The sequence below is a fragment of the Neohortaea acidophila genome, assembly GCF_010093505.1.
Source record: "Neohortaea acidophila strain CBS 113389 unplaced genomic scaffold BDY17scaffold_2, whole genome shotgun sequence".
In the NCBI taxonomy this organism is placed as follows: domain Eukaryota; kingdom Fungi; phylum Ascomycota; class Dothideomycetes; order Mycosphaerellales; family Teratosphaeriaceae; genus Neohortaea; species Neohortaea acidophila.
In genome coordinates this window covers 1,010,325-1,031,962 of record NW_022985511.1, presented here as the reverse complement: position 1 = coordinate 1,031,962, position 21,638 = coordinate 1,010,325, and the positions used below count along the sequence as shown (strand labels likewise).

The 21,638-nt window shown below is 57.7% G+C and overlaps 10 protein-coding genes across 10 annotated transcripts; 6 read left to right on the top strand and 4 right to left on the bottom strand.

Moving 5' to 3' along the window:
• Positions 1-210: 210 nt before the first annotated feature.
• On the top strand, positions 211-1,287 carry BDY17DRAFT_321186 (WD repeat protein; the record flags this gene model as incomplete). The annotated part of the gene is made up of 1 exon (XM_033736571.1): positions 211-1,287. The coding sequence occupies one exon, from the start codon at positions 211-213 to the stop codon at positions 1,285-1,287; it is 1,077 nt and encodes a 358-aa protein (XP_033592956.1).
• Positions 1,288-1,424: 137 nt separating this feature from the next.
• Positions 1,425-5,806, bottom strand: BDY17DRAFT_291404 (uncharacterized protein). Its single transcript, XM_033732659.1, has 3 exons — positions 5,317-5,806; positions 1,970-5,252; positions 1,425-1,920 (listed from the first exon to the last, which is right to left on the bottom strand). Exons 1-3 carry the CDS (start codon positions 5,388-5,390, stop codon positions 1,615-1,617), a joined length of 3,663 nt encoding a protein of 1,220 aa, XP_033592955.1. The 5' UTR covers positions 5,391-5,806; the 3' UTR covers positions 1,425-1,614.
• Positions 5,807-5,892: 86 nt separating this feature from the next.
• Positions 5,893-6,953, top strand: BDY17DRAFT_291403 (phosphatidylinositol glycan class L). Its single transcript, XM_033732658.1, has one exon. The coding sequence runs from the start codon at positions 6,096-6,098 to the stop codon at positions 6,936-6,938; it is 843 nt and encodes a 280-aa protein (XP_033592954.1). The 5' UTR covers positions 5,893-6,095; the 3' UTR covers positions 6,939-6,953.
• BDY17DRAFT_291401 (chitin synthase III catalytic subunit) lies at positions 6,954-8,276 on the bottom strand. The gene is made up of 3 exons (XM_033732657.1): positions 7,901-8,276; positions 7,265-7,836; positions 6,954-7,214 (listed from the first exon to the last, which is right to left on the bottom strand). Exons 1-3 carry the CDS (start codon positions 8,136-8,138, stop codon positions 7,041-7,043), a joined length of 984 nt encoding a protein of 327 aa, XP_033592953.1. The 5' UTR covers positions 8,139-8,276; the 3' UTR covers positions 6,954-7,040.
• Positions 8,277-9,121, top strand: BDY17DRAFT_291399 (uncharacterized protein). Its single transcript, XM_033732656.1, has one exon. The coding sequence runs from the start codon at positions 8,481-8,483 to the stop codon at positions 9,114-9,116; it is 636 nt and encodes a 211-aa protein (XP_033592952.1). The 5' UTR covers positions 8,277-8,480; the 3' UTR covers positions 9,117-9,121.
• A 322-nt stretch (positions 9,122-9,443) lies between these two features.
• On the top strand, positions 9,444-11,237 carry BDY17DRAFT_291398 (ribonucleotide reductase). The gene is made up of 3 exons (XM_033732655.1): positions 9,444-9,562; positions 9,619-9,888; positions 9,955-11,237. The coding sequence occupies exons 1-3, from the start codon at positions 9,533-9,535 to the stop codon at positions 10,909-10,911; spliced, it is 1,257 nt and encodes a 418-aa protein (XP_033592951.1). The 5' UTR covers positions 9,444-9,532; the 3' UTR covers positions 10,912-11,237.
• Positions 11,238-11,552: 315 nt separating this feature from the next.
• On the top strand, positions 11,553-14,464 carry BDY17DRAFT_307868 (WD40-repeat-containing domain protein; the record flags this gene model as incomplete). Its single annotated transcript, XM_033735148.1, has 2 exons — positions 11,553-11,903; positions 11,969-14,464. The coding sequence occupies 2 exons, from the start codon at positions 11,553-11,555 to the stop codon at positions 14,462-14,464; spliced, it is 2,847 nt and encodes a 948-aa protein (XP_033592950.1).
• Positions 14,465-14,703: 239 nt separating this feature from the next.
• BDY17DRAFT_321179 (Oxo-4-hydroxy-4-carboxy-5-ureidoimidazoline decarboxylase) lies at positions 14,704-15,286 on the bottom strand (the record flags this gene model as incomplete). The annotated part of the gene is made up of 2 exons (XM_033736570.1): positions 14,704-14,748; positions 14,801-15,286. 2 exons carry the CDS (start codon positions 15,284-15,286, stop codon positions 14,704-14,706), a joined length of 531 nt encoding a protein of 176 aa, XP_033592949.1.
• A 1,706-nt stretch (positions 15,287-16,992) lies between these two features.
• Positions 16,993-19,082, top strand: BDY17DRAFT_291391 (acyltransferase family-domain-containing protein). Its single transcript, XM_033732654.1, has 3 exons — positions 16,993-17,701; positions 17,758-18,054; positions 18,183-19,082. Exons 1-3 carry the CDS (start codon positions 17,166-17,168, stop codon positions 18,904-18,906), a joined length of 1,557 nt encoding a protein of 518 aa, XP_033592948.1. The 5' UTR covers positions 16,993-17,165; the 3' UTR covers positions 18,907-19,082.
• BDY17DRAFT_343285 (ASST-domain-containing protein) lies at positions 19,068-21,612 on the bottom strand. The gene is made up of 4 exons (XM_033738037.1): positions 21,252-21,612; positions 21,133-21,196; positions 20,965-21,071; positions 19,068-20,905 (listed from the first exon to the last, which is right to left on the bottom strand). The coding sequence occupies exons 1-4, from the start codon at positions 21,366-21,368 to the stop codon at positions 19,268-19,270; spliced, it is 1,926 nt and encodes a 641-aa protein (XP_033592947.1). The 5' UTR covers positions 21,369-21,612; the 3' UTR covers positions 19,068-19,267.
• Positions 21,613-21,638: the final 26 nt, after the last annotated feature.

Below are 21,638 nucleotides of genomic sequence, written 5' to 3'. Positions count from 1 at the left end.
ACGAGGCCCAAGCACACACGCGCGAACGCGAGAGTGCGAGTGCCGCGTGCAACGTGAATGGACGCGAAGTTTCCCGTGCTGGCGCATGCGTCGTGCTGCAAACTTCGCTGAAGCTTTCCATACCAAACCTCAATCCATCGAACTCTGGATATTTCCCTACCACGCACTTCCACACTTTCAACCACCCACTCCCTCCCTCCTCACAGCACAATGGTCGGTGAAGGCCCCCCGCCTCCCACCAGCAAAGTGTCGGACGTCATCACCACCTTCCGTCCCACCCGCCTCTTCAAAGCCCCGCCCTCCGCCCACTACACCTCCATCGACTTCAACGACAGCGGCGAGTTCCTCCTGCTCAGCCGCACCGACGACACAATCCAGCTCTTCAACACCAAAGCTGGCGCGCACGCCAAAGAACTCAAGAGCCAGAAGTACGGCAGCGCGCTCGCCCGCTTCACCCACCACGACACCTCCATCATCTACGCCAGCACAAAGGTCGACGATGGCATCCGCTACTTGTCCATGCACGACAACTCCTTCATCCGCTACTTCCGCGGCCATACCCAACGCGTCACCAGCCTCAGCATGAGCCCGGGCAACGACGTCTTCCTCTCCGCCTCCCTCGACAACACTGTGAAGCTCTGGGACTGCCGCTCGCCCACCGCGCAAGGCCAGCTCGACTTTACCGCCCCCTACCTCACCGCCTTCGACCCCAGCGCCAGCGTCATCGCTATCGCCTCTCCCCCCGCCCAGACCATCCACCTCTACGACTTCCGCAATTACGACAAGCCCCCCTTCGCCACCTTTGACCTGCTCGATACAGAAAAGCGCTATCAAGCCTCCCACGGCCAGAAGAGCGGCGCAGGCTGGACGGGGCTGGAGTTCAGCAACAATGGAAAATACCTGCTCCTCTCCACCAACGGCCCCGGCCACTACCTCCTCGACGCCTTCTCCGGCGATCTCATCCATTACCTCCATCGGCCGTCCGGGAGCGCCACGCGCCCCGCACCCGGCGATGTCTTGAATGAATCACACCCCTGCTACCTGCAATCCGACGCAGCCTTCTCTCCCGACGGACAGTACGTGATAAGTGGGAACGGAGGACAGACCGGGCTGTTGGTTTGGGATCTGAAGGACACTATGAGCGGTGCGGAGAAGGTGTTGGAGCCGTCGTGCGATTTACCGAGTACAAAGAGTGCGGCGGTGGTGGCATATAATCCGCGCCACAACTTGATCGCGAGCGCAGATCGCGAGGTCATGATGTGGCTGCCAGATGCGGATGCGGCGTGAGCGATTTCGTTGGTCTCGTCGATTTAGCGAGGTGTTGGTGGAGTTCTTTGAACGTCGCTGGGCAGATGCTGGTGCTTCCCGGCTTTCAGCTACTCATTACTGGATGGCTACAGAAGCATGAATGCAGCATGTCATCTTCACTTCCTCATTGAATCCCATATGCGTTATGAATACCGTACACCTCTCTTTCCCATGCTAAAGGGGTATGTTTACTTCAAAGCCAAAAAGAGCATCCTCATCACGCCACAGTAGTAATAAAGTCATCCACAAGACTGGATCACATCAATCCAAACCCCGACCGCTATACCAAGAGCATCCTCCAATCGCTCACTCCCTCCCAGCAACTCCATTCCAAGCCCGCCAATACATCCGCAACACATGACACACATGAATATGCGACACGGTATCCTCGCACGCCAGCTGCAGCGTCGTAGCCTCGCGCACAAAGTCCAGCATGATGGAGTTCGGCAGCTCCATACGATCCGTGTCCGGGACAAACGGCGCTTTGAAAGCGGTGAGGGGGAAGCTGCGCGTGCCGAGAGCAGTGCCGGGCCGGGAGTTGGGAGAGGAGGAGGAGAGGGTGAATTTGATTTGGCCGTGCTCGTCGATGAGGACCGTTCGGCGTTTCCAGAGCTAGACGTTGGTTAGTGAGAATCGTATGTTAGGGAGAAGAGGAACTTGCCAACGAGTCAGGAAATTGGATATTGAGATCCCCCACTGACACGGCGGGTAGTATGTTGCCTCCTGCAGTCGTGATCGGTGTCGCGCTATTGCTCACAGCAGCATTACTACCGCCTTCCGGGACTTGCTGCATCGCACTACGCCGCTTGCCGCCGATATTACTCATGCGTTTGAAGAAGCGTGTCGTCCTGCTGCCCTCCTTAGGAGCACCATTCTCGTCGTACGCGGAGTTTCTAACGCCCATGGCGGACGAACGGGTGCTTTGCGGTGGGGGTGGGAAGTCTTCGGCCGTGGGCGACGGCATCGCCTTTTGCGAGTTGGAGAACATGGACATCCTAGATCCTGCTCGAGACGTCCCGGAGAAGGTCGATGAGGCCGTGGTGGGTGCTCCAGATGCCCGCTTGGGAGCCGCGGCGGATGGGACGGGATCTGGGCTGGTTCGGTGGAGGTTGGGGGAGCTTGGGGCTGAGGTCGATGCATCTCTTAGGTGGGTCAGTTGGGTGGGGGACGGAACGATTTCGTGCTCTGGGATGCTGTTCGCCTCCGGGTCTTGCGTGGCGTTGCGCACAATGCGCGAGCTGACCGTCACCGACTCGCGGTTGGTCAGGGGGTCACGATGGACACTCCACACCGGCGTGGCTTGGATTGGCGGCGAGAAACCATTGGGGGTGGTGAACTGGTTTTGGGCTGCGTTCAGACGTGACGGGTTGCGGCTGGGGATTGCCACGAAGGAGGGGTTGCGAGAGTGGCCGGGAGTGCGCACGCTTCCCCTCGAAGGAGCCGATGCATCCGGCGATCGAGATCTGGGAGAAGTGTTGGAGGATCCAGCCAGCGCCTGTATGCGTTTGGAAATCTCGTTGGACACGCTGCGCTTCACCCCAACCGGCGCATCATTCCTATCAATGCTTCCTCTCGGTCGATAGGTTGCAGGAACCTCATTCCGTCGCTCAGACGAGGCTGTCTGCCCGTCTACAGGAGTGTCGGTTGTCAAGGAGGAGGGAGCATACACTTGTCCCGGCTCGTTCGTGACCAATGAGTCCAGAGTGTTGGAGTTGCTCGGTCGACGCTGCTTGGGAAAGAACTCATGGATGGGTGAAGACTTGGAGACCGTGATAGGCTTGGCCTGTAGTAGCGTCGCGAATTGCACTTCTTCCAACTCATCGTCAGACATGGATTCCGTCTCGGTGTCGACTGGTATCGGCTCTACGTAGCCTTGGCGCCTGCGCGCGAGATCACTGTTCTTTCGCTTGGGACTCATCTCAAACGCATCAAACTCTCCACTACTACTTGCGCTGTCTGAGTGTAAGGAGCCGCCCTTGTCTGAGTGGATTGATCGAGCCACTTCAGTGTCTTTTGGTTGACTGGCTGGAGTCATGGGGCGTGTTCCATCCGCAAGGACAATCGCTGGTATGTCTGCAACCTCGAGTTGTGTTTCCAATGCAGGAGCATCGTTGGCATTGACAGGGTGACTGCCTTCTGGCTCTGCAGGGGACTTTTCCCTCTCAACGGCTTGCTCTGCCGCAATATCAGAATGCGCAATTGGGTCGTCCGCTTCAGACTCGGGTGAGGCTGGAAAGAGGAATGAGCCTGGGATATCTAACACCGGAGAAGGCTCCGGGAGCGGTTGGGCGGGTTCAGCAAGCAATCTCTGAGGCTCAGCCGAAGCAGACTCTTCGGATGCGTGCGTTTGTATCGGCAATTCGTCGACGCTCCTTGCCACCATCGGCTCTTCGGGCTCTGGTATCTCGGGTGCGACAGGCTCTTCTTCGATCGGTGGTTGAACATACGTCTCAAGTGAGCCGGGGGTGACCTCCTTGCCAGATTGGGTGGCAACCACCATTTGCACTCCAGAGTCTACCTTGCCAGTGGCCAAAGCTGATGCAGAAGTCTGGGCTATGCCTGTAGACACGAGATCCTCCGCAGGCAGCTCGACTGGGGCGATGTGGTCTGGCATTGGCGCCGGCTCAGGCATCCTTGGAACCGCTGGCACTTCCTCCTCCGGCGGAGGGACGAATGTAGCAGCCTGCGGGTTAGACTTCCGCAACTGTCTCTTTCGTAACTCCACAGCCTTCATGAGACGGAGTTTGTCTGGCGTCATGGCAGTCGATCGATGCGACGGTAACGACTTGATACTGCCACCAGAAAGCGGCCGTGGCGAGTATTCGGGAGTGTCAGGGATAGGCGGGGGTGATGGAAAGGACGAGAGAGGGGTTGATGGCGTGAGGTTCCTTCCTTGGGGGCTCGGTGGCACAGGATCTTGTCTCCTCATACTAAGCCGATAGGAGGCAGGGACTGCCGCGATAGGCGGCTGTTTCGTCCTTTCTCCCGCAGCGACTGGTCTTGGGCCGAGCTTCACTTTTGGTTTCAAGAAGTCCAAGAGATCGGCATCGTAACTTGAATGCGCCCCGGTCGTTGGTCGCGTGGACAATGATGATCGATCTGTGGACTGCCTTAATGCTCCCGTCGACGGCCGCAGTTCTGTGGGATTCCTCCTCTGAAGCTCCTGCATCATGTGCGAGCCTGACGTAGAAGACTGGATTGACGGCGCCTGTAATACCGGCGAGACCGTGCTGGTCGAGTCCAAAGTGCTCATGCTCGACTTTGCATCCTTTGCGGACGACTCCGTGGCGTCATACTCGGTCATCGAAGCGAGTGAGTCGGAGCCGAGGGAGGTGATGGAGGGCTTGCCAGACTCGTTGCGAACCAAGTATTGGGAGACGGAAGTCTTGCTTGGAAGGATCGGAGATGAAGGAAGTCGGACTGATTGCGCCGCGGGATCCAGCTCGGACATTGGCGATCGGACGGATGGCACGCGCTGCTCTACACGATTGAAGCCTCTGTAGCGCTGAGCCAGAGGTGATGATGCGCCCAGACGCGTCTCTTCGGATGTAAGAGACCGTGAAAGAGGAGGATCCTCGCCATCTTCGGTAATCTCACCGAGTCGATTGGAGGATGCTCCCGACGGCGTGGCCGTGTGCAGGGGAAAGGACGAGGCGAGGGCGGTGTCGGTGAGCTCTTCGGCAGAGGTGGGATTTAGCAGCGCCTCGTAGGGAGAGTACTTCTCAATGACATCCTGGAAGTGAACGGCGGTTCGAGCGAGCAGCACGCGCGAGGTACCCGGAGGCAGGTACTTGAGGAGGATTTTGCGCCGGCGGTATATGATCACGCCGTACAAGGGGGATGGATCAGGGTATTTTGCGACGACCGCGCGCGCCTCGTGGACACCATTCTTTCCACAGCCCAGCAGATCGACAGAGTCTCGGGTGATGTATTTGAGAAGCAACCTGTGGGGATCCTGCATCAGTACACTGAAATCTGCTGTTTGCCGCTGGCCAGGCATTAACTGACCATCCTCCGGGCTCGGCGATCGTGGCCTGGTATGCTTCTTGCACCACTGGATTGTCCAGGCCATTGAGCGACATCTTGTCCAATCCTACTCTTTCACCCAAGGCTCTCCAAATCACGGGCTCACTGGGAGGAGTCGAGGGGGGGATCGACAGCCATGCGTCGCCTCGCGCATCGTCACTTGAGGGAGGTGATGGCGATGAAGGGAGAGGTGGGCAGGGTCACTGGACTGCGAGAATGAAGGAGGATGAGAGGTCGCAATGGCAGGCAGATGGTGGTGTTTCGATCGATCGAGCTGATCGTGACTTGCGATCAGTACGGGGTTCACGAAACTCTAATCCCGTCTCGGCGGCTCCACCATCCGTCTGTGCATGAACGCTGGCCGGATGGGGAATGACGGGGGTGTTATCGAAGACACGGACAGAATGTCATTGGCCGCGAAGAGAGGAGTTGCAATGGTATGCGAGCAGTGCAGCATTGCATGTACGTCAACGTCAAAGGATTTGATGAATCCTGACAGCCTTCCAACCGGCGGGTCGAAGACAGATGACAGCGCCAAACGAGAAACCTTGCGCTTAGGTAATGAGGTTGATTTGCCGAAAAGAGCAACTCGAAGTGACACCCCTGCCCGATGTCCTTTAACAACCACCCAACACCCAAGGACACCATGTCGCGTTCATAGTCTCGTGCCGACTTTATTAGGACTAGACATCCATCTGTTCGGTCCACATCTACAAGACTGGTTTTCCACATCCTCCACAATCGACGCGACATCCCCCAACATGGAGACCTGGTTCCTCGCCGCCCAAATCATTGCCTCCATCGTCCTCCTCTGGCTCTTCACATCCCTCATCACAGCCTCCTTTCCCCGCCTCACCGGCAAGAGAATCCTGCTCCTCATCGCCCATCCCGACGATGAAGCCATGTTCTTCGCCCCGATCCTGCGCAGCATCACGCGCCCCGACTGCGGCAATTCCGTCTTCATCCTGTGCTTCAGCAGCGGCGACGCCGACGGCCTTGGCCACATCCGCAAGGACGAGCTGAAGAAGAGTGCAAAGCTGCTCGGCATCACGTCGGACGAGCACATTATTGTCATCGAAGACCCCAAATTCCCGGACTCCATGACCACCACCTGGGACGCGAAGCTCATCGGCAGCATCCTCATGCGCTACTTTGCCCCAAAGATTGCCAACACCCCTTCCACCTCCGCTCCCACCGCGTACATCGATGCCATTATCACCTTTGACGGCCAGGGTGTCTCGGGGCATCCCAACCACATCTCACTCATGCACGGCGCACAGGCGTACCTCAAAGCCCTCATGGCCCGCCACGCGGGATGGGAGTGTCCCACGAAACTGTACACGCTCGTGTCCACGAACGTCTTGCGAAAGTACAGCAGCATCCTCGACGCCGTCCTGACCGTGTTTACCATCGTGGGCTTCCGCAAGGAAAAGGGCGCCTTTCCCACTCCGTTGCTGGCGGTGAGTGGTCCGATGGACATCTGGCGAGCCCAGTCGGCCATGGTCTCGGCGCACAAGAGCCAGATGCGCTGGTTTCGGTGGGGCTGGATCGGGGTGAGTAGGTACATGGTCGTCAACGATCTAGTGAAACAGAAAATGGGATAAGTTGGAGGTCCAATGATGCCTTGCTACATGCTACCAAATCCCTCGCTGCCAATAAATCTCAAACCCTGTCACGCCAGTTCATCCCAGCACTCAAAATTGGCATTAGCCGCCAAAAGAACCCCCATGATGGATGGGCTGTTGAAACGTCATGTTGGAGTAGTCGCCATCATCCACCGGCTGCTTCGAGTCTTCGGGAACGACATCCTTCACCTCCCAGTTATGCTGCTTCTGACCGACGGAGAACTCGAGGTCTTCTTTCGTAATGGTGTCCCAGTACTGTGCAAGACGTCAGCAGCTTCCCCGCAACATCGAATCGAATCACTCACCTTGTACACCATCATTACTGCAAACAAATTGAACAGAGTGCCGATAAATAGCCCGTCGATAAAGTGCTGCGCCGTCACGCAGATGGTCTCGCTCAATACATACAGCGTCACCTGGCCCAGCACAAAGCACAGCACACCAAAGAAGATGTGCAGCAGCGGCCATCGATCCTGCAGCGTCCCAATCACCAAGATCAACTGCATGACCACGTAGACTGTGAGGAATAGGGCACTGAAGAGGTAGACCACGACGAACAGTCCCACGGTGTTCTCGGGCTCCAGGCCAGCGAAGCCTTTGAACGTGAGGATTGAGACGGCGAAGCTGATGACGAACATGGCGACGCTGCAGAGTCGGAGCAGCCAGACGGAAAGAGTGGTTCCATCTTCGTACAGTTGGAACCCGACGAATCCAGCAATCATGAGGGAGATGCAAGTCGCAGACGCCAGGCCGCATTGTACGGCAACGAAGTAAGGGTAGGAGGAGCTGCCGGGTGGCACGACTCCGCAGTCGACGACGAGCGAGGCCATGGTGAGGAGGACGTAGCTGTAGAAGAAGACGGTGATTTCCTTTCGGCCTATATATCGTGCGTAATATTAGTGTCTGAACCGCCGAAGTATCGATGCTTCGCAGCAACATACCGACAGCCGTGAATTTGCTCCTAACATGCAGGATCATGGTTATTGTCATGATGAGGGCAAGGATGTGCGCCACACCCGCCGCCCCTTCAAAGATGACGGTGTTTGCGAGGCCGACGGAGCGTGAGTAACAACTCGCTTGGATCATATGCGTGCCGGTGAGAGGCGACGTCGGACCGATGAGGAGACATATTGGCAGCGGTGTTTTGGCGCAGGTGTCTTCGAGGCTGCCGAAGCCCATGGCGGGCTGGCGGCTGAGTGAAAGAGTATTGAGAGTCGGTCATGCAGATATCTCCTCCACGATCAGGTCGCTGATGACTGTCAGAGCGCTTTGGAGGAGATCAAAGTCGTTCATGCAGGATGATGCTCAAATATTCGTGTGTGTTTGCAGGTGTACACAGTAACGGCAGGTACAGAAGCTTAAACGCTGCAGGTGGTCAAAAGAGGCCTAGCGTGGTCGGTTGGGTTGCTGAGCGAGTGATTTGCCGAAGCTTGGAATTCCTCTTGCCAATACACGAAAGAGCAACTCCCATCTCCACAGTCCGCAATGCATCGAATGGAATGCATGCGGTGAAGGTCAGACATGAGAAAAGACGACTCGCGCAATGGCAGCGAGAAGGTCACGACCTCGACCGGAATCCATCTGCAGCAACCTGATCGCTCCCGACGTAAAGGCAAAACATTGCTCGAGATTCACGAGGAGAGGAAGGTACTGCAGCGGGCGGTTGCGCAGAAGCTGCAAAGCGATCCGGTTCACGACGAAGATGGCACCAATGTCGAATCTATTCCCGATGACGAGGGAGAGATAGGGCCCATTGCGGACGCGACATTCTGGTCAATCATTCTTGCGACGCTCCATTTCACCCTCGATGTACTCGTGTACAGCCAGTACAGGCAGGAGATCGAATGGACGGTCATCACAAAACGGACAATCACCATGATCATCCCCTTATTTGTGCTGGTCCTGCTTCTGCGCTCGTCCATCGTGCGTCAATTCCCATTGCCCAGGCAGATCTTCTTCCTCATCGCGGGCACGATATCGGGATGCTATGTCATCTACGCGGCGAATGTGTACGGATACTATGCGGTGATGAAGCAGGCGCCGCCACTCGGCACGCTGTGGATATGGAGCGTGATTGAGATGGATTTGCCGTTTGCGGTGGCCAGTGTAGCATTCGATCTGGGATATGTCTGGTTCAAGCAGTATTCTGTGTATTGATTGCATTGCTCTCGAATGAGTCTCTCACTCTGGTCGAAGTACTAGCATGATCCGCTGCAAGCTTGCCCCAAAGCTGACTCCTCCGGGCAATGGGTATTATAGCAGCCAAGATGATGAACAGAATGCCGGTGGCTGGGAAATCAAAGTGATTTCCATCATGCACGCACGGCCTGCATTCATGTTGCTCGGTTAGAGGTCGAGAGCGGGCGCGGCGCATGCAGGCAGCTGCAGCATTCTAGCCAATCAGCGCGTCATAGCCTTGGCTAACAACAATTTGACGCGCTAATCGCGTTCTCTTTAAGAGGCGCCTGCAGCTCTTTGTCCTTCATAGCAACACGACTTTTACACCAGCACCATCCTCTTCACCCCGTCCACCCTTCCTTCACATCCTCCCAACTCACCGTGGCGCTAGAACGATGAGCATCGATACCACTCCCTCCAAAAAGGTACGTCAAGACCGCATCGCCTCCGTCGCTGGCGGCAGACCTGACGAGAGCTACAGGCCGCTACGGGCATTGAGGGTCTGAGAATGGAGTCGCCGGTCAAGATGCAGAAGCTGGTGACGGAGGAGAACAAGGAGAACATCGACGCCAAGTACGAATCCTGCGAGATCGCCGTCCCCATCAAGGGCATCCCCGAGCTGCCAGAGGTGCCTGTGAAGGACACCGAAACTCTGCCCGTCGCTGCCACCATCAAAGAAGACGAGGCCATCGAGCCAATATTACAAGAGAATCCGAACCGATTCGTCCTCTTCCCCATCAAATATCACGAAGTACGTCACGCGACGCGTTCACGCGCGTCTTTCATCCACCCTCCACCCCACTAACCCTGCATACAGATATGGCAAATGTACAAGAAGGCCGAGGCATCCTTCTGGACGGCAGAGGAAATCGACTTGTCGAAAGATCTGCACGACTGGAACAAGCGCCTCAACGACGACGAGCGCTTCTTCGTCTCCCACGTCCTCGCCTTCTTCGCCGCCTCGGACGGCATCGTCAACGAAAACCTGGTCGAGCGGTTCAGCGGCGAGGTGCAGATCCCCGAGGCCCGCTGCTTCTACGGCTTCCAGATCATGATGGAAAACATCCACTCCGAAACCTACTCCCTCCTCATCGACACCTACATCAGCGAGCCGAAGCAGCGCGCGTACCTGTTCAACGCCATCGACAACATCCCTTGCATCCGCAAAAAGGCCGACTGGGCGCTGCGCTGGATCTCGGACAAGAACTCGACGTTTGCGTGCCGGCTGATTGCTTTTGCTGCCGTCGAGGGCATCTTCTTCTCCGGCTCGTTTGCCGCCATCTTCTGGCTCAAGAAGCGCGGGCTCATGGCCGGCCTCACCTTCTCCAACGAGCTCATCTCTCGCGACGAAGGCATGCACACCGACTTTGCCTGTCTGCTGTTCTCTCACCTGAGGAATAAGCCGGACAAGGCTCTGGTGCAGAGCATCATCACCGAAGCCGTGACCATTGAGCAGGAATTCCTGACGGACGCGCTCCCGGTGAAGCTGCTCGGCATGAACTCGGATCTCATGAACCAATACATTGAGTTCGTCGCTGACCGACTCCTGCTCGCCCTCGGCAACACCAAGTACTACAACGCGACCAACCCCTTTGACTTCATGGAGAACATTTCGCTGGCTGGCAAGACCAACTTCTTCGAGAAGCGCGTTGGTGACTACCAAAAGGCCGGAGTGATGGAGTCGACGAAGCGACACCAGGAAAAGAAGGAGGGCGATGCCGACTTTGTGGCGCCGGTCATGAATGGAGACTTTGCGTTTGACGAGGAATTTTAGATGCGCTACTTCACTTGCACTCCTGACGGGCGTTTGGGTAACGGATGATGGGTGGACGGCGCGGGTTGGAGGAGATGTCTCGGTTCTTCTCTTCGCCTCTACTCACTCATATTCCACGCATGCAGCTGGCGTTTGAGCCTGTTGTGCTTCTTCATAGCAGATGTGTACATTTGACCATCCATCTTTGTGTCATTCAGAGCTCCGCCACGTGGATGATCGACGCGCGATGTGTAGTTGATGCGCGTGCCACGAGGTCAACGGTCGAGGGTGGAGGTGGCTTAGGTAAGCGGCACATCGGCTCCACTGGATGATGCGGATCCAATTGTTGCTGTCTCAGTCTAACCGACCTCGACCTCAACCGCTGCCGCATTACATCAATCTCACGCACTGCATCGCGCCGCCCTACCCGTCTCCCCCCTCTCCCCTCCACCCTATCTACATTCTCCCTCGCCATATTCGTATCCTTCCGATCCCACCTTCTCCGATCGCCCATCAATTGCTCCCATTCGCATCCTCGGGGTTACTATTAACCCCGATCCCAGCATATCCGCTGTCATCCGTCGAGTCACCTCGACCACGAATCATGCGGACATAACAGTAAGGCGCGGTCGGACACGACAAGTCCCCCGATAGTCTGCAAAATGGCGGCCGTGGACAACAGCAATACCAGCCTACCCGTCATCAAGTTGACCAACAGCCACAACCAAGAATCCGAGCCAGCTCGACCCTTTTCACCCACGCGCGATGCGCCGGCGTCGCCTCTCGATGCGACTTTGAAGGAGGAGCGAGGGCGGCCGCAGACACCGACGCGAGCGAAGCAGTCCAAGGATCGCCCGAGTTCAGATGGCGCGCGAGCTTCGCCGGCACGGTTGATGAAGGGGAGAGGGTCTAGTAATGCTAGTCCTGCCAGTCAGACGCGACGCGAATCGACCAATGGCCAGTATGAGGGTTCGCAGGGCCAGCCGCATACTGGATTTGATCCGTTGACTCAGGTACGTCATCTCTACTGTCTTGGGCTTGCGTGGAGACATTCACTGACGCGGACTGTGACACTCAGCATATCCTCGCGCGGACCACCACGCCAAACACTTCGCAGAACGGCGGTAGATCGAGCTTTTCGGAGCACACGAGCAACCGGCGGGATCGAGGAAGCTTGGATCAAGGCACGATACCAGCAGATATGGGACGGGTGCAACGAGTGGAGTCCAACGACAGCGTCGCTGCCGCGCACAAAGATCTGCGCAAGGGAGTGAAGGCGGTGGCATTCATCAGCAAACTGATTGGCAGCAAGAAGAAGGATGGCGACGGTGTGGCTGACGACGAATCGACATCGAACGACGGCCGAGTGGAGGGCAACAACGCGGAAGTCTTTGCGCAGCCGACAGACAACGTCGGCTTCAGCCCTCAGTATGCGCAGCCTCCGCCATATATCAAGATGTCGTCGAGGTACAAGAAGGAGAGGGAGTTTGATCGAGTGTTTCTCGCGCAAGAGCTGAATGTCAGGAAAGACGCGAAGAAGCTGCGACAGAACAGTGCCAGCAAGCTACGACGCAAGTCCTCGGCACCCGCAGATGGACACACCGTGTGGGCGATGGAGTTCAGCAAAGACGGGAAATACCTCGCGGCTGCAGGTGCCGATAGCGTGGTGCGCGTGTGGCAAGTCATTGCAACTTCGGCAGATCGGCAGAAGCACGAGCAGCAGGAGAGCGAGGCGAACGGCGGCGAGCCTCATTCCCACCATTTGAGCGCGCCCGTCTTCATCGGCCGCCCGGTCCGGGAATACGAAGGGCACACCTCGACGGTGCTGGATCTAAGCTGGAGCAAGAACAACTTCCTTCTATCCTCGTCCATGGACAAGACGGTCCGCCTGTGGCACGTCACCCGGCCGCAGTGCTTATGCACGTTCAAGCACAACGATTTCGTACCCTCGATTGCCTTTCATCCCAAGGACGACCGCTTCTTTCTTGCCGGGTCGCTGGATGCTAAACTTCGGTTATGGAGCATCCCCGAGAAGGGCGTGGCGTACGCGGCGCAAATGCAGGACATGATCACCGCCGTCGCTTTCACCCCTGACGGCAAATATGCCATTGCAGGCTGTTTGGGAGGCGCATGTCTCTTCTACGAAGCGGACGGGATGAAATACCACAGCCAAGTGCAAGTTCGCTCGAGTGGGCAGAATGGCAAGAGCAGCAAAATCACCGGCATCCAACCGCATCATGACAGTCGAGGCGATATCAAGCTGCTGATCACGAGTAACGACTCGCGTGTCCGCCTTTACAATCTCCGCGACAAGAACTTGGAGGGCAAGTTCCGAGGGAATGAGAACAAGTACAGCCAGATTCGCGCGGCACTCACAGACGACTGCAAGTACGTGGTGTGTGGGAGTGAAGATCGCAAAGCATATATTTGGTCCATGGGGCCAGTTGAGGAGGACAAGCCGGACAAGAGGCCGATGGAGCTGTTCGAGGCGCACGACTCCATCACCACCGTCGTATGTTTCGCTCCCACCAAGACGCGGGTCCTGCTGGGGGACTCTGAGGATCCGGTATACGACCTGTGCAATCCTCCACCGGTGGCAATGCTGAGTCGGGAAGACCGGGTGAACAGCGCCACGGGGAGCCAGGGCTCATCTGCACCGGCATCCGCGCCTGGTAGCATCCACGCGACGCCATCGGAGGCGGAAGGCAAGTTCAAGAAGCCGAAGGAGCCCGCGTCGTACGTCCAACGCGCCACTCACACGGCGGGCAACATCATCGTCACGGCCGACTACACCGGCAGCATCAAAGTCTTCCGACAAGACTGCGCCTGGTCGAAGCGGAAGACAGACGACGACCGGGCGTCGATATTCAGCAAGCGAACCGGCCGGCTCAGCAGGCAGGGCTCGGTCATGACGAAAGGCAGCCAACCGAGCCTACGAGAGGGAAGGATGTCTGCGTCATCTGCAGCACACACCGACAGCATCCTCCACTGGCGACAGGGCATTGCCAGCATGCCGAATGTCGCCGATGCTCGGCGTACAGCATCGCCCAAAGCCACGCCGCGCAGTATCTCACCTACCAGATCCGAAGACCAGCCGCTCAGTCAGAGTCCGGCGGCCTCTGCCGACTGGAACGGTCACGCAGCCAACAAAAACGCGCACACCTCCGACGCAGCAATGGCTGCCACGGCAACGAAAGACAAGACGGCGTCCCCCAAAGCGCGCTCGCCAGCCGACAACCCCCTCGACATCAAACACGACGAGAGCAACCCGCTCCTCATCAAAGACGGCCGCTCCTACCTCTTCTGGAACACCGACGCGTGGCGAGCACAGGCTGAGCATCAGCGGAAAATCCGCGAGGAGGCGGAGGCGGCGGCGGCGGAGGAGACGTTGCAGCCCATTGCGGAGCATGAGAATCATCTTTCTGTGCTGGCGCGGCCGGGGATTGCGCGGGGCCAGACGGCCGTGAGTGTGTTGTCGGATGAGAGGAGTAGTGCTTCGGAGCACGAAGGGGAGGAAGGGAAGGATGGGGAGAAGAAAGGGGCCGAAACCCCAGCCAAGGTGGTGACCGTATAGCGATTCTCATGGGAGTTCGGCTGGGCTGGGAGGCTGTATAGACCTGACTTGGGTTTGGGTGGGAGGAGGGGCGCAATTTGGCGGGATGCTATCGCTACTGGATGGCGACTCGGTGGATTACTATAGACGGCACGTGCCGACCATCTGTACTGTCATGAATTCAACGCCCTATGAGTCCATTCGTCTCCTCCCATTCATCACGTCGTCAGAAACCCCTTGCAAACGCCAACATGCATAGATCAACTCAACTTCGCCGCTCTGTCAGCCGCAATCTCGCACATGGCCTGCCATCAATCGGTTAGACTTGAATCGAGAAGGGGTCAAGGAAACTCTCACCCTAATGGCAGCCTCACGCTCCCCTCTCAGCGTGCCCTCCCGAATCCTACCCCGCATCTCCTCCATAATCACCTCACGACTCCTCCCATTGACGAAAACCACATACCTCAGCCCCGGGAACGTCTGCTCGTAGAGCTCGTTGAGCTCCCGCAGCTTCTCCCCCTCCCCACCCTGCAACTGCGCCTGCTCGCCCGCGGACTGCGCGCTGTCGACCTTGGGGGCGCCGAGCCGAGGATGGCTGCCGAGAATGGATTCCAGCCAGGTTGTGTCGGAGGAGGAAGCGGAGGCGGCTAGGCTGGTTAGCTGGACGCCGATGGCGGCTATGAGGTCCGGGTAGGAGGGGAAAGCTTGGTCGTGCAGCAGGGGCAGGGAGAGGGTGTGGAGCTGCGCGCTGGGCTCGAAGAGGGTATCGAGGACTGCGGCTCGTTGTTCTGTTGGGAGGGTTGGGAGGGCTGCGATTGGTGGCAGACGGGGTGGTGCTGCCATGATGACCTGGCTGTGTCGGCGCGGACGAGCAGGGGCTGCTGATGGGGCTGCTGATGGGGCTGCTGATGGGGCTAGGTGGCCGGCCGGTAATGCAGGAACCTGGGTTGGAGGTGAGGGCCCGAGGAGGACTCCGTGGAGAGCAATTGGTGGAAGGCTAGAGGACTGGTGCTGACACCCTCCGATGGTCTGGGTGGTGATGGGCCAGTGGATGATGGCCGATCGATCGAAACAGAGGGCTGCTCGGCTCAGTTCACCTGGTAGACAGTCTGTCTCACGCCGATGAAAACTTTGACGGCCGTCTTGCCGCGGATTGCCAAGGGTGAAAGTGAGATGGGTGGAGGTGAAAAGACAAACCGCGCCCCCAAATAGGGTTCCGCCCGGCGGTGCCGCTGCCCCTGTGTCCGCCGAAGCTTGTTCAGGCGCCGCAAGTTTGGGCGAAGGACAGTTAAAGAAGCTTAATAATGGGCGGCAACCAAACCTTTTCCACCGCTCCGGAGTGTTTCGCCCAGTCCCACGGTTTCTCGCGGGCCTAGGGTACCGCGATGTGCTTTCCTGGTCCAGCGCACGTGGTGGCGCCTGCCTTCCCAATTTCTTTTCTCCGATTTTTTGCGCGCCTTTCTCCGTGGGGCCTGCAATTTGAGTAGAGGCGGCGCTATCCATTGGAGTGAGGGCAGAGCGTCGATGCACCGAAATTGCTAAGATCGATCTTAGTGAGATTAGGTACTGGGGCAGAGCATCCTACCCGATCGATCTTCAATGAGAGCAGGAAGCAATTGCGCTGTCACGGGCTACGTGCTGGATCACGTAGGTCCAGGAGGCGTGTTCCTGACCACGCGAGCAAATGCCGATGTCCCTTCTTTCCGCCGAGAGGTCTGCCGAGCGCCAAATCGTGTGAAACCATGGGAAAGGTCCCGACAATGCTTGACAAATCTTTGATTAGAAGAACAAGTGACGGATGGGTCGGGAGCTGAAGGTTTGGATTAGTAGGGCATTAAGTGACCGACGTTACCTTACACCAGCTTCTCCGCGGCTGCCGCCATATGCTTCTCGTGGGCCCGCGCTAGGTCAGCCTCACGGGGGCTCATCGCCGCCGCCAAGGCTGGCCATTCCATCGTCCCGATGGTACGTCACACGACCAGCACCTGGCCCTGCCCTCTCGGCCGTAACGCGACATGGTGCTATCCTTGGGCCGAATACGGACACGGCCATGCAAGAGGCAGAGGGTTGCATTGGACTTCTCCATGCACAGGGTAGCTCTGCGGCACACGCCGAGCCAAGCACAAGGTCTGAGACAGTCGGAGGTGGACGGCGGATAGCAGCAGCAGCATTATCATCTCCTCGACTTGTGGTTGGTGCGGAGCGACTAGTTTAGCGGCCGCACAACTTCCTCATTCGGACTTGCATCCAGCACTTTCGGAGAGCTCCTTCTCTGCATCACCACACATGCCACTTGTCCCAAAACATCGACGAAAGGATGTCGGGGACGGCGAATACACACCCATGCAATGCACATGGCTGGCTGGCCCTCCGAGGGCTCTCCGACTGCCCAAAGCAGCCCGCTGATCTCTCTCCCTCGTCCACGGCGTGCATGCCGTTTCTGCCGTGCCATGCCACGGATTCAATGCCCAGCCCTCGATGGGACGGCACGCAGTTGGGTCTCTACCCTATCCCTCCCCAGTAGGTAATCATCTTGCCGTTCCCCATCACGTCTTCCCACCGGACACTCTCTAGCGCCTTGTCCTCATTATTATTAGCTGTATGCTAGTCACCCACCACCAACCACCTCCACTTTCTTCCACCACTCTCGTGCTTCCCTTAACAAACATTTCATCTTCCCCTCTTTCCATTACTGCCTTGTCGCGACAGTTACATCTCGACAATGTTTCCGTGGCGGCGCAAGGCCGCGCTTGCCCCGTCGGGCTCAGGCTTCGATGAGAAGCAATCCTCGGCATCACGAGGCCGCCTGCGAGCCATGGGAGCCTCCATCCTCGCCATCCTCACCCCCGACTTCCTGGGCTCCTCGGCCAGGGCTTCGGCAGCGAGTGGGAAACCGCTGGGCAAGACCGCCTACCTCGACGGTCTGCGCGGCTTCGCGGCCTTGATGATCTACCAGCAGCACAACATCGACTACGCCCATCCCGCCCAGCGCGACATCATCCACCATGCCTTTGGCTGGGATGGCCACAAGAACTTCATCACCTTCCCCTTCATCCGCGTCTTCTTCCACACCGGCAACCTGGCCGTCATGCTGTTCTTCGCCATCTCCGGCTATGTCACCTCCGTCTCGCTGCTCAAGCTCGTGCATTCGCGTGACATTGGCAAGGTTGGCCAGCGCATCGGCGTTGCCATTCCCCAGCGTTTCATCCGACTCTGGCTTCCCGCCTGCATGGTTTCGCTGACCTTTATGTTGTGTTGGTGAGTCGTTCACCCGATTCTATACACACCTCACCCAGACTAATCCCCTTCGCAAGGCACATCTTCAACATCTACCCCGACGGAACCCATTACCCTCCCGCAAACTCCTTCCTCGCCGAAATCCCCCGCTGGATCGGCAACTTCTTCACCAAGTCCTATCTCTTCTCCAAAGAGGCCATGCGGCCCAATGACATCTACGACCCGCATCTCTGGTACATCCCGCTGCAGATGCAGGCATCCGTCCTCACCTACATCATCCTGCTTTGCATGGCCGCCTTTGGCAAATACCCCGCCAGCGCTCGCATCTGGAGCATGTTTGCCCTCTCCATCTACTTTGGCTATTGCGTCGATTCGTAAGTCATCTTCCCCCCAACAATTCTGCCAATGTAATCTGGCCCGGCCGGAACCATGGTAATGGCTTCCGTGCTCATCCACCACACGTGAACGATGCCGAGAGACCAACACGCTAACACACGCCAAGATACTTCTGCGCCCTTACCACTTTCGGCATCATGATGGCCGACATCGACATCCTCTCCGGCAACGGCACGCTGCCCCGGCCCTTCAGCTATAATGTGGGCAAGTACTTCTGGTACCTGCCGCTGCTCGCCGGCCTCTGGCTGTCCACCTGCCCCTCCTACACCCACACGCGCGAGTTCGCCAGCGACCCGGGCTGGTACTGGCTCACGTACCTGCACCCGCGCGCCTCCAGCAACGCCCCGCACTGGTACAATGCATGGGCAGGCGTGCTGGTGCTCCTCGCCATCCCGCGCATCCCCTGGCTTCGCTCCTTCTTCGAGCTCGGCATCCTGCGCGACTTTGGCAAGATCACCTTCAGCTTCTACCTCGTGCAAGGCCCGCTGCTGTGGACGATCGGTGATCGCCTTTACGCCGCCGTCGGCCGCATTCGTCCTCGCTCCCCTGAGCTGATCCCCTTCTGGGTCAACCTCTTCGCTCTCCCGGAGTGGGGTCCCCTGGGCCTGGAGGTCAACTACCTCGCCGCCAACCTGCTGCTCTTCCCCTTCATGGTGTGGATCGCCAGCATCGCCACCAAAGTGTTTGAGGGCCCGAGCGGCCAATTCTGCACTTGGCTCTTCAACCCCGAACGCTCATGGGAGTCGAAGCAGGAGAACAAGGATGAAGCTCAGGAGTCGCTGCTGCCCATGACGGAGGCGCGACAGCCGCTTGCGCCTGTTGCGTCGTGATCTCGCCGCTTTCATCGTACAAATGGTATCCCTTTCATTTCTTTTCCCCGCTATTGAGCCCCGCTTGGAAGCTTTCACAAGCCATTCATTGATCTGCTTTTGGATTTGGGAGAGGGGCGTTGGGGACGGAGACAGATATCCTTCTACATAATGACAATGAACGAATTGAATTACCTGTTGCCTTCAATTGTACCAATTCTCTCGTATTCAGAAGAAGATCTTTGGAAGAAAGAGTATGTGAAATGTGATCAAAAGTATGTACAAAGAAGGCCATCATCAGCAGAATTGCCGATGGTCGAAACAAGTCGCTAAATTACGCAGCACTCAATTTTCCCGCCCCAAACGCCAGTCAAAATGACCTCTACTTATCATCCACCCGAAACGCAGGCAACGCCGAGTATCCCTTCTTCCTCCACACCATCGTGGTGTAGATTTTCCGCGCACCACAGATGAGCCCAAACAGCGCGAGGCAGTAGATGAAGAAGCCGTAGAGCTGCTGATTCAGCAGGCCATCGGTCGCCGGCAACACCGACGAGTCCGAGTCAGCGACTTGCTGAGCGGTGATGGTGGTAAGGCGCTCGCTCGAAACCGGGCGCCCGCTCACCGGACTCGCCATCTGCTTGATGCCCTCGAGCGCCGGTGCGGCGATCTTGTACCCCCCGGCGCCGTGGTAGACCAAGGACTCGACGGCGCTGCGCCCAAGCGAGATGCCGTTCTTGTCCACGCCTTCGGCGTACGCGTACTGCACCACGCCCGGCATGACCCAGCTGGTCTCGAAGCCGCGCTTCTTCACCGTCTCGAGTTTGTAAAAGGGCCCGGAAGCGCTGTCGGCGCCGTAGAAGGTCCAGTCCACGACTTCCGTCGCGCCGTTCCAGCTGACGTAGAAGGCGGACGCGGCTTCGTCTTTGCCGTAACCGACTGGCAGCACTTTGAAGGCGGGCGGCTCGGTGGGCCGGCCGACAAAGTCGGATTTGAAGGCGCGGTAGCCTTTCACCGCATCTGTTTCGAAGCGCGCTTCGAGGATCAGGCGGTCGTTGCTGTCGTATTCGCTCACGTAGCCGGGGAGCACCCAGTTGACGAAGATGTTGGCTGTCGCCGGGTCGTCGCCGAGCGGGTAGACGGAGCCGCCCATGGGCGTGCGGTCGCCATCGGGGCGCTCAAAATTGCGCAGGATCTTAGCGGTCATGGGGCGGGCGGCGGTGTCGAGGACGATAAGCTTGGCTTTGGAGACCATTTGCGGGATGGAGGTGTTGCGGCCCTTGTCCTCGCCGGCGTTGTCGAAGACGGAGATGATGGTGTGGGTGGCGTTGTCGAAGAGGAAGGCGACGTGGTGTTGCCAGAAGAAGGGGACGTCGGCGTCCATGACGAAGTCGGAGCGCTTGCCGCCTAGGCGCCAGATGATGTGCCCGTCATCCTTGGACACCTTGTACACCGCGCTGGTGTGCCGGCCGGAGCAGATGTAGTCGCCATCGGTGGTTTTATCGACGGCATTCATGTGAATGTAATCCCAGGCATCGGAATGGTCGTCAGTGCCGACCCAGCCTGATCCCGTGGTGTCGTAGCTTTCGTTCAGATGCAGTCCGTGTTCAAGGGGACTCCAGGCAAAGACGGGCTCGTGGGTCGTAAGATCCGTCTCCCAGAACCCGCCATTGAGCACCTTGCGCTTCTCACCATCTACCACATGCGGCAGATTGGAACCAGTAGTGTCGACATCGATTCGCTCATGCCACGTGTGGAGGATGGTTTTGCCATCGGGCTGCGGGCGGAATTCGTGGCAGTCCAAGGCGTGGGGGAGGATCAGGCGGTGGATTTCTTCGTATTGGTTGTTGAGAATGACGCCGGACTCGGACTGATCCTTGACCGGGATTCTCTCCTTGGGCATGCCGACGAATTGTCGGGAAAGCCACATGGACAAGTGTTGGGTGCCGTTGATCTCGACTGGTCGGAAGCCGAAGATGTTTCGGTTCTCGTATTGGCAGGCTCCGCTCCATACTAGGTGCTACAAGGGGGCTTGTCAGGATTGTGTGCACATGATGGAGTGGGGTAGTTTGAACATACCCCATCGCCATCGAAGATATGTGCTCCCGTTTGACATGGAATGTACTCGAGCGTTTCTTTGCGCTGCTCTTGCGCTGTGACGTAGTAGGGAGTGACGAACCAGTAGCCTTGTGAAGGAGTTAGTTGGGTCTGGGTCTGAGGATGGCAAGGTAGTATGTTCATGCTCACCTGGAGCTATGGCTTCGGGGTGGATCTTGTTAACTTTGTATCGTGGGGCAATCAATTCAGGCCTCTATACTTATGCGTTAGTGGCGTTTCTCGCGGTGTACAATGCGGGCAGGTCTCACGGTAATGAAATGTTCCATGCCACTGGCGCTCCATTTGTCGACGGGGGCGATCGGTGTTTGCGCAAGCGCGGCTGTCGCGCATAGAGCGAGGAGGGATAGACGTGATGTAGGAGACATGGTAAGGCAGGTGGTGGTGCAAGCCAGTTACATTGAACGAACGACCGCGTAACTCGACTCGAGACGATGATAACGAGAGTCGAATAGGAACAACAAAAGAAGGTGAAAGAGAGAGTCCAGAAGGAAGTACAAGTGATGAAGTACCACAAGAATCAAGCAATACCACGCTGCCCTCGCCAACCAAGCCTTTTGGTGAGTGTTAGCGTTAATGGACGGCACGAGATTCCAGAGCTGAAGTCCGGGGTTGATGGCAATAGGGCCAAGACTGCC

Excerpts from the sequence above, each read along its gene's own strand:
- BDY17DRAFT_291404 (XM_033732659.1), bottom strand. The coding sequence starts at position 5,390 with ATGTCGCTCAATGGCCTGGACAATCCAGTGGTGCAAGAAGCATACCAG. Across the intron at positions 5,253-5,316 it reads ATCGCCGAGCCCGGAGGATG|GTTGCTTCTCAAATACATCA; the intron begins GTCAGTTAATGC and ends GGATCCCCACAG. Across the intron at positions 1,921-1,969 it reads TCCAATTTCCTGACTCGTTG|CTCTGGAAACGCCGAACGGT; the intron begins GCAAGTTCCTCT and ends ACCAACGTCTAG.
- BDY17DRAFT_291403 (XM_033732658.1), top strand. The coding sequence starts at position 6,096 with ATGGAGACCTGGTTCCTCGCCGCCCAAATCATTGCCTCCATCGTCCTC.
- BDY17DRAFT_291401 (XM_033732657.1), bottom strand. The coding sequence starts at position 8,138 with ATGGGCTTCGGCAGCCTCGAAGACACCTGCGCCAAAACACCGCTGCCA. Across the intron at positions 7,837-7,900 it reads GAGCAAATTCACGGCTGTCG|GCCGAAAGGAAATCACCGTC; the intron begins GTATGTTGCTGC and ends CACGATATATAG. Across the intron at positions 7,215-7,264 it reads CAGTAATGATGGTGTACAAG|TACTGGGACACCATTACGAA; the intron begins GTGAGTGATTCG and ends CGTCTTGCACAG.
- BDY17DRAFT_291399 (XM_033732656.1), top strand. The coding sequence starts at position 8,481 with ATGAGAAAAGACGACTCGCGCAATGGCAGCGAGAAGGTCACGACCTCG.
- BDY17DRAFT_291398 (XM_033732655.1), top strand. The coding sequence starts at position 9,533 with ATGAGCATCGATACCACTCCCTCCAAAAAG. Across the intron at positions 9,563-9,618 it reads ATACCACTCCCTCCAAAAAG|GCCGCTACGGGCATTGAGGG; the intron begins GTACGTCAAGAC and ends CGAGAGCTACAG. Across the intron at positions 9,889-9,954 it reads TCCCCATCAAATATCACGAA|ATATGGCAAATGTACAAGAA; the intron begins GTACGTCACGCG and ends CCCTGCATACAG.
- BDY17DRAFT_291391 (XM_033732654.1), top strand. The coding sequence starts at position 17,166 with ATGTTTCCGTGGCGGCGCAAGGCCGCGCTTGCCCCGTCGGGCTCAGGC. Across the intron at positions 17,702-17,757 it reads CTGACCTTTATGTTGTGTTG|GCACATCTTCAACATCTACC; the intron begins GTGAGTCGTTCA and ends CCCCTTCGCAAG. Across the intron at positions 18,055-18,182 it reads TTTGGCTATTGCGTCGATTC|ATACTTCTGCGCCCTTACCA; the intron begins GTAAGTCATCTT and ends ACACACGCCAAG.
- BDY17DRAFT_343285 (XM_033738037.1), bottom strand. The coding sequence starts at position 21,368 with ATGTCTCCTACATCACGTCTATCCCTCCTCGCTCTATGCGCGACAGCC. Across the intron at positions 21,197-21,251 it reads GCATGGAACATTTCATTACC|AGGCCTGAATTGATTGCCCC; the intron begins GTGAGACCTGCC and ends GCATAAGTATAG. Across the intron at positions 20,906-20,964 it reads ATATCTTCGATGGCGATGGG|CACCTAGTATGGAGCGGAGC; the intron begins GTATGTTCAAAC and ends GCCCCCTTGTAG.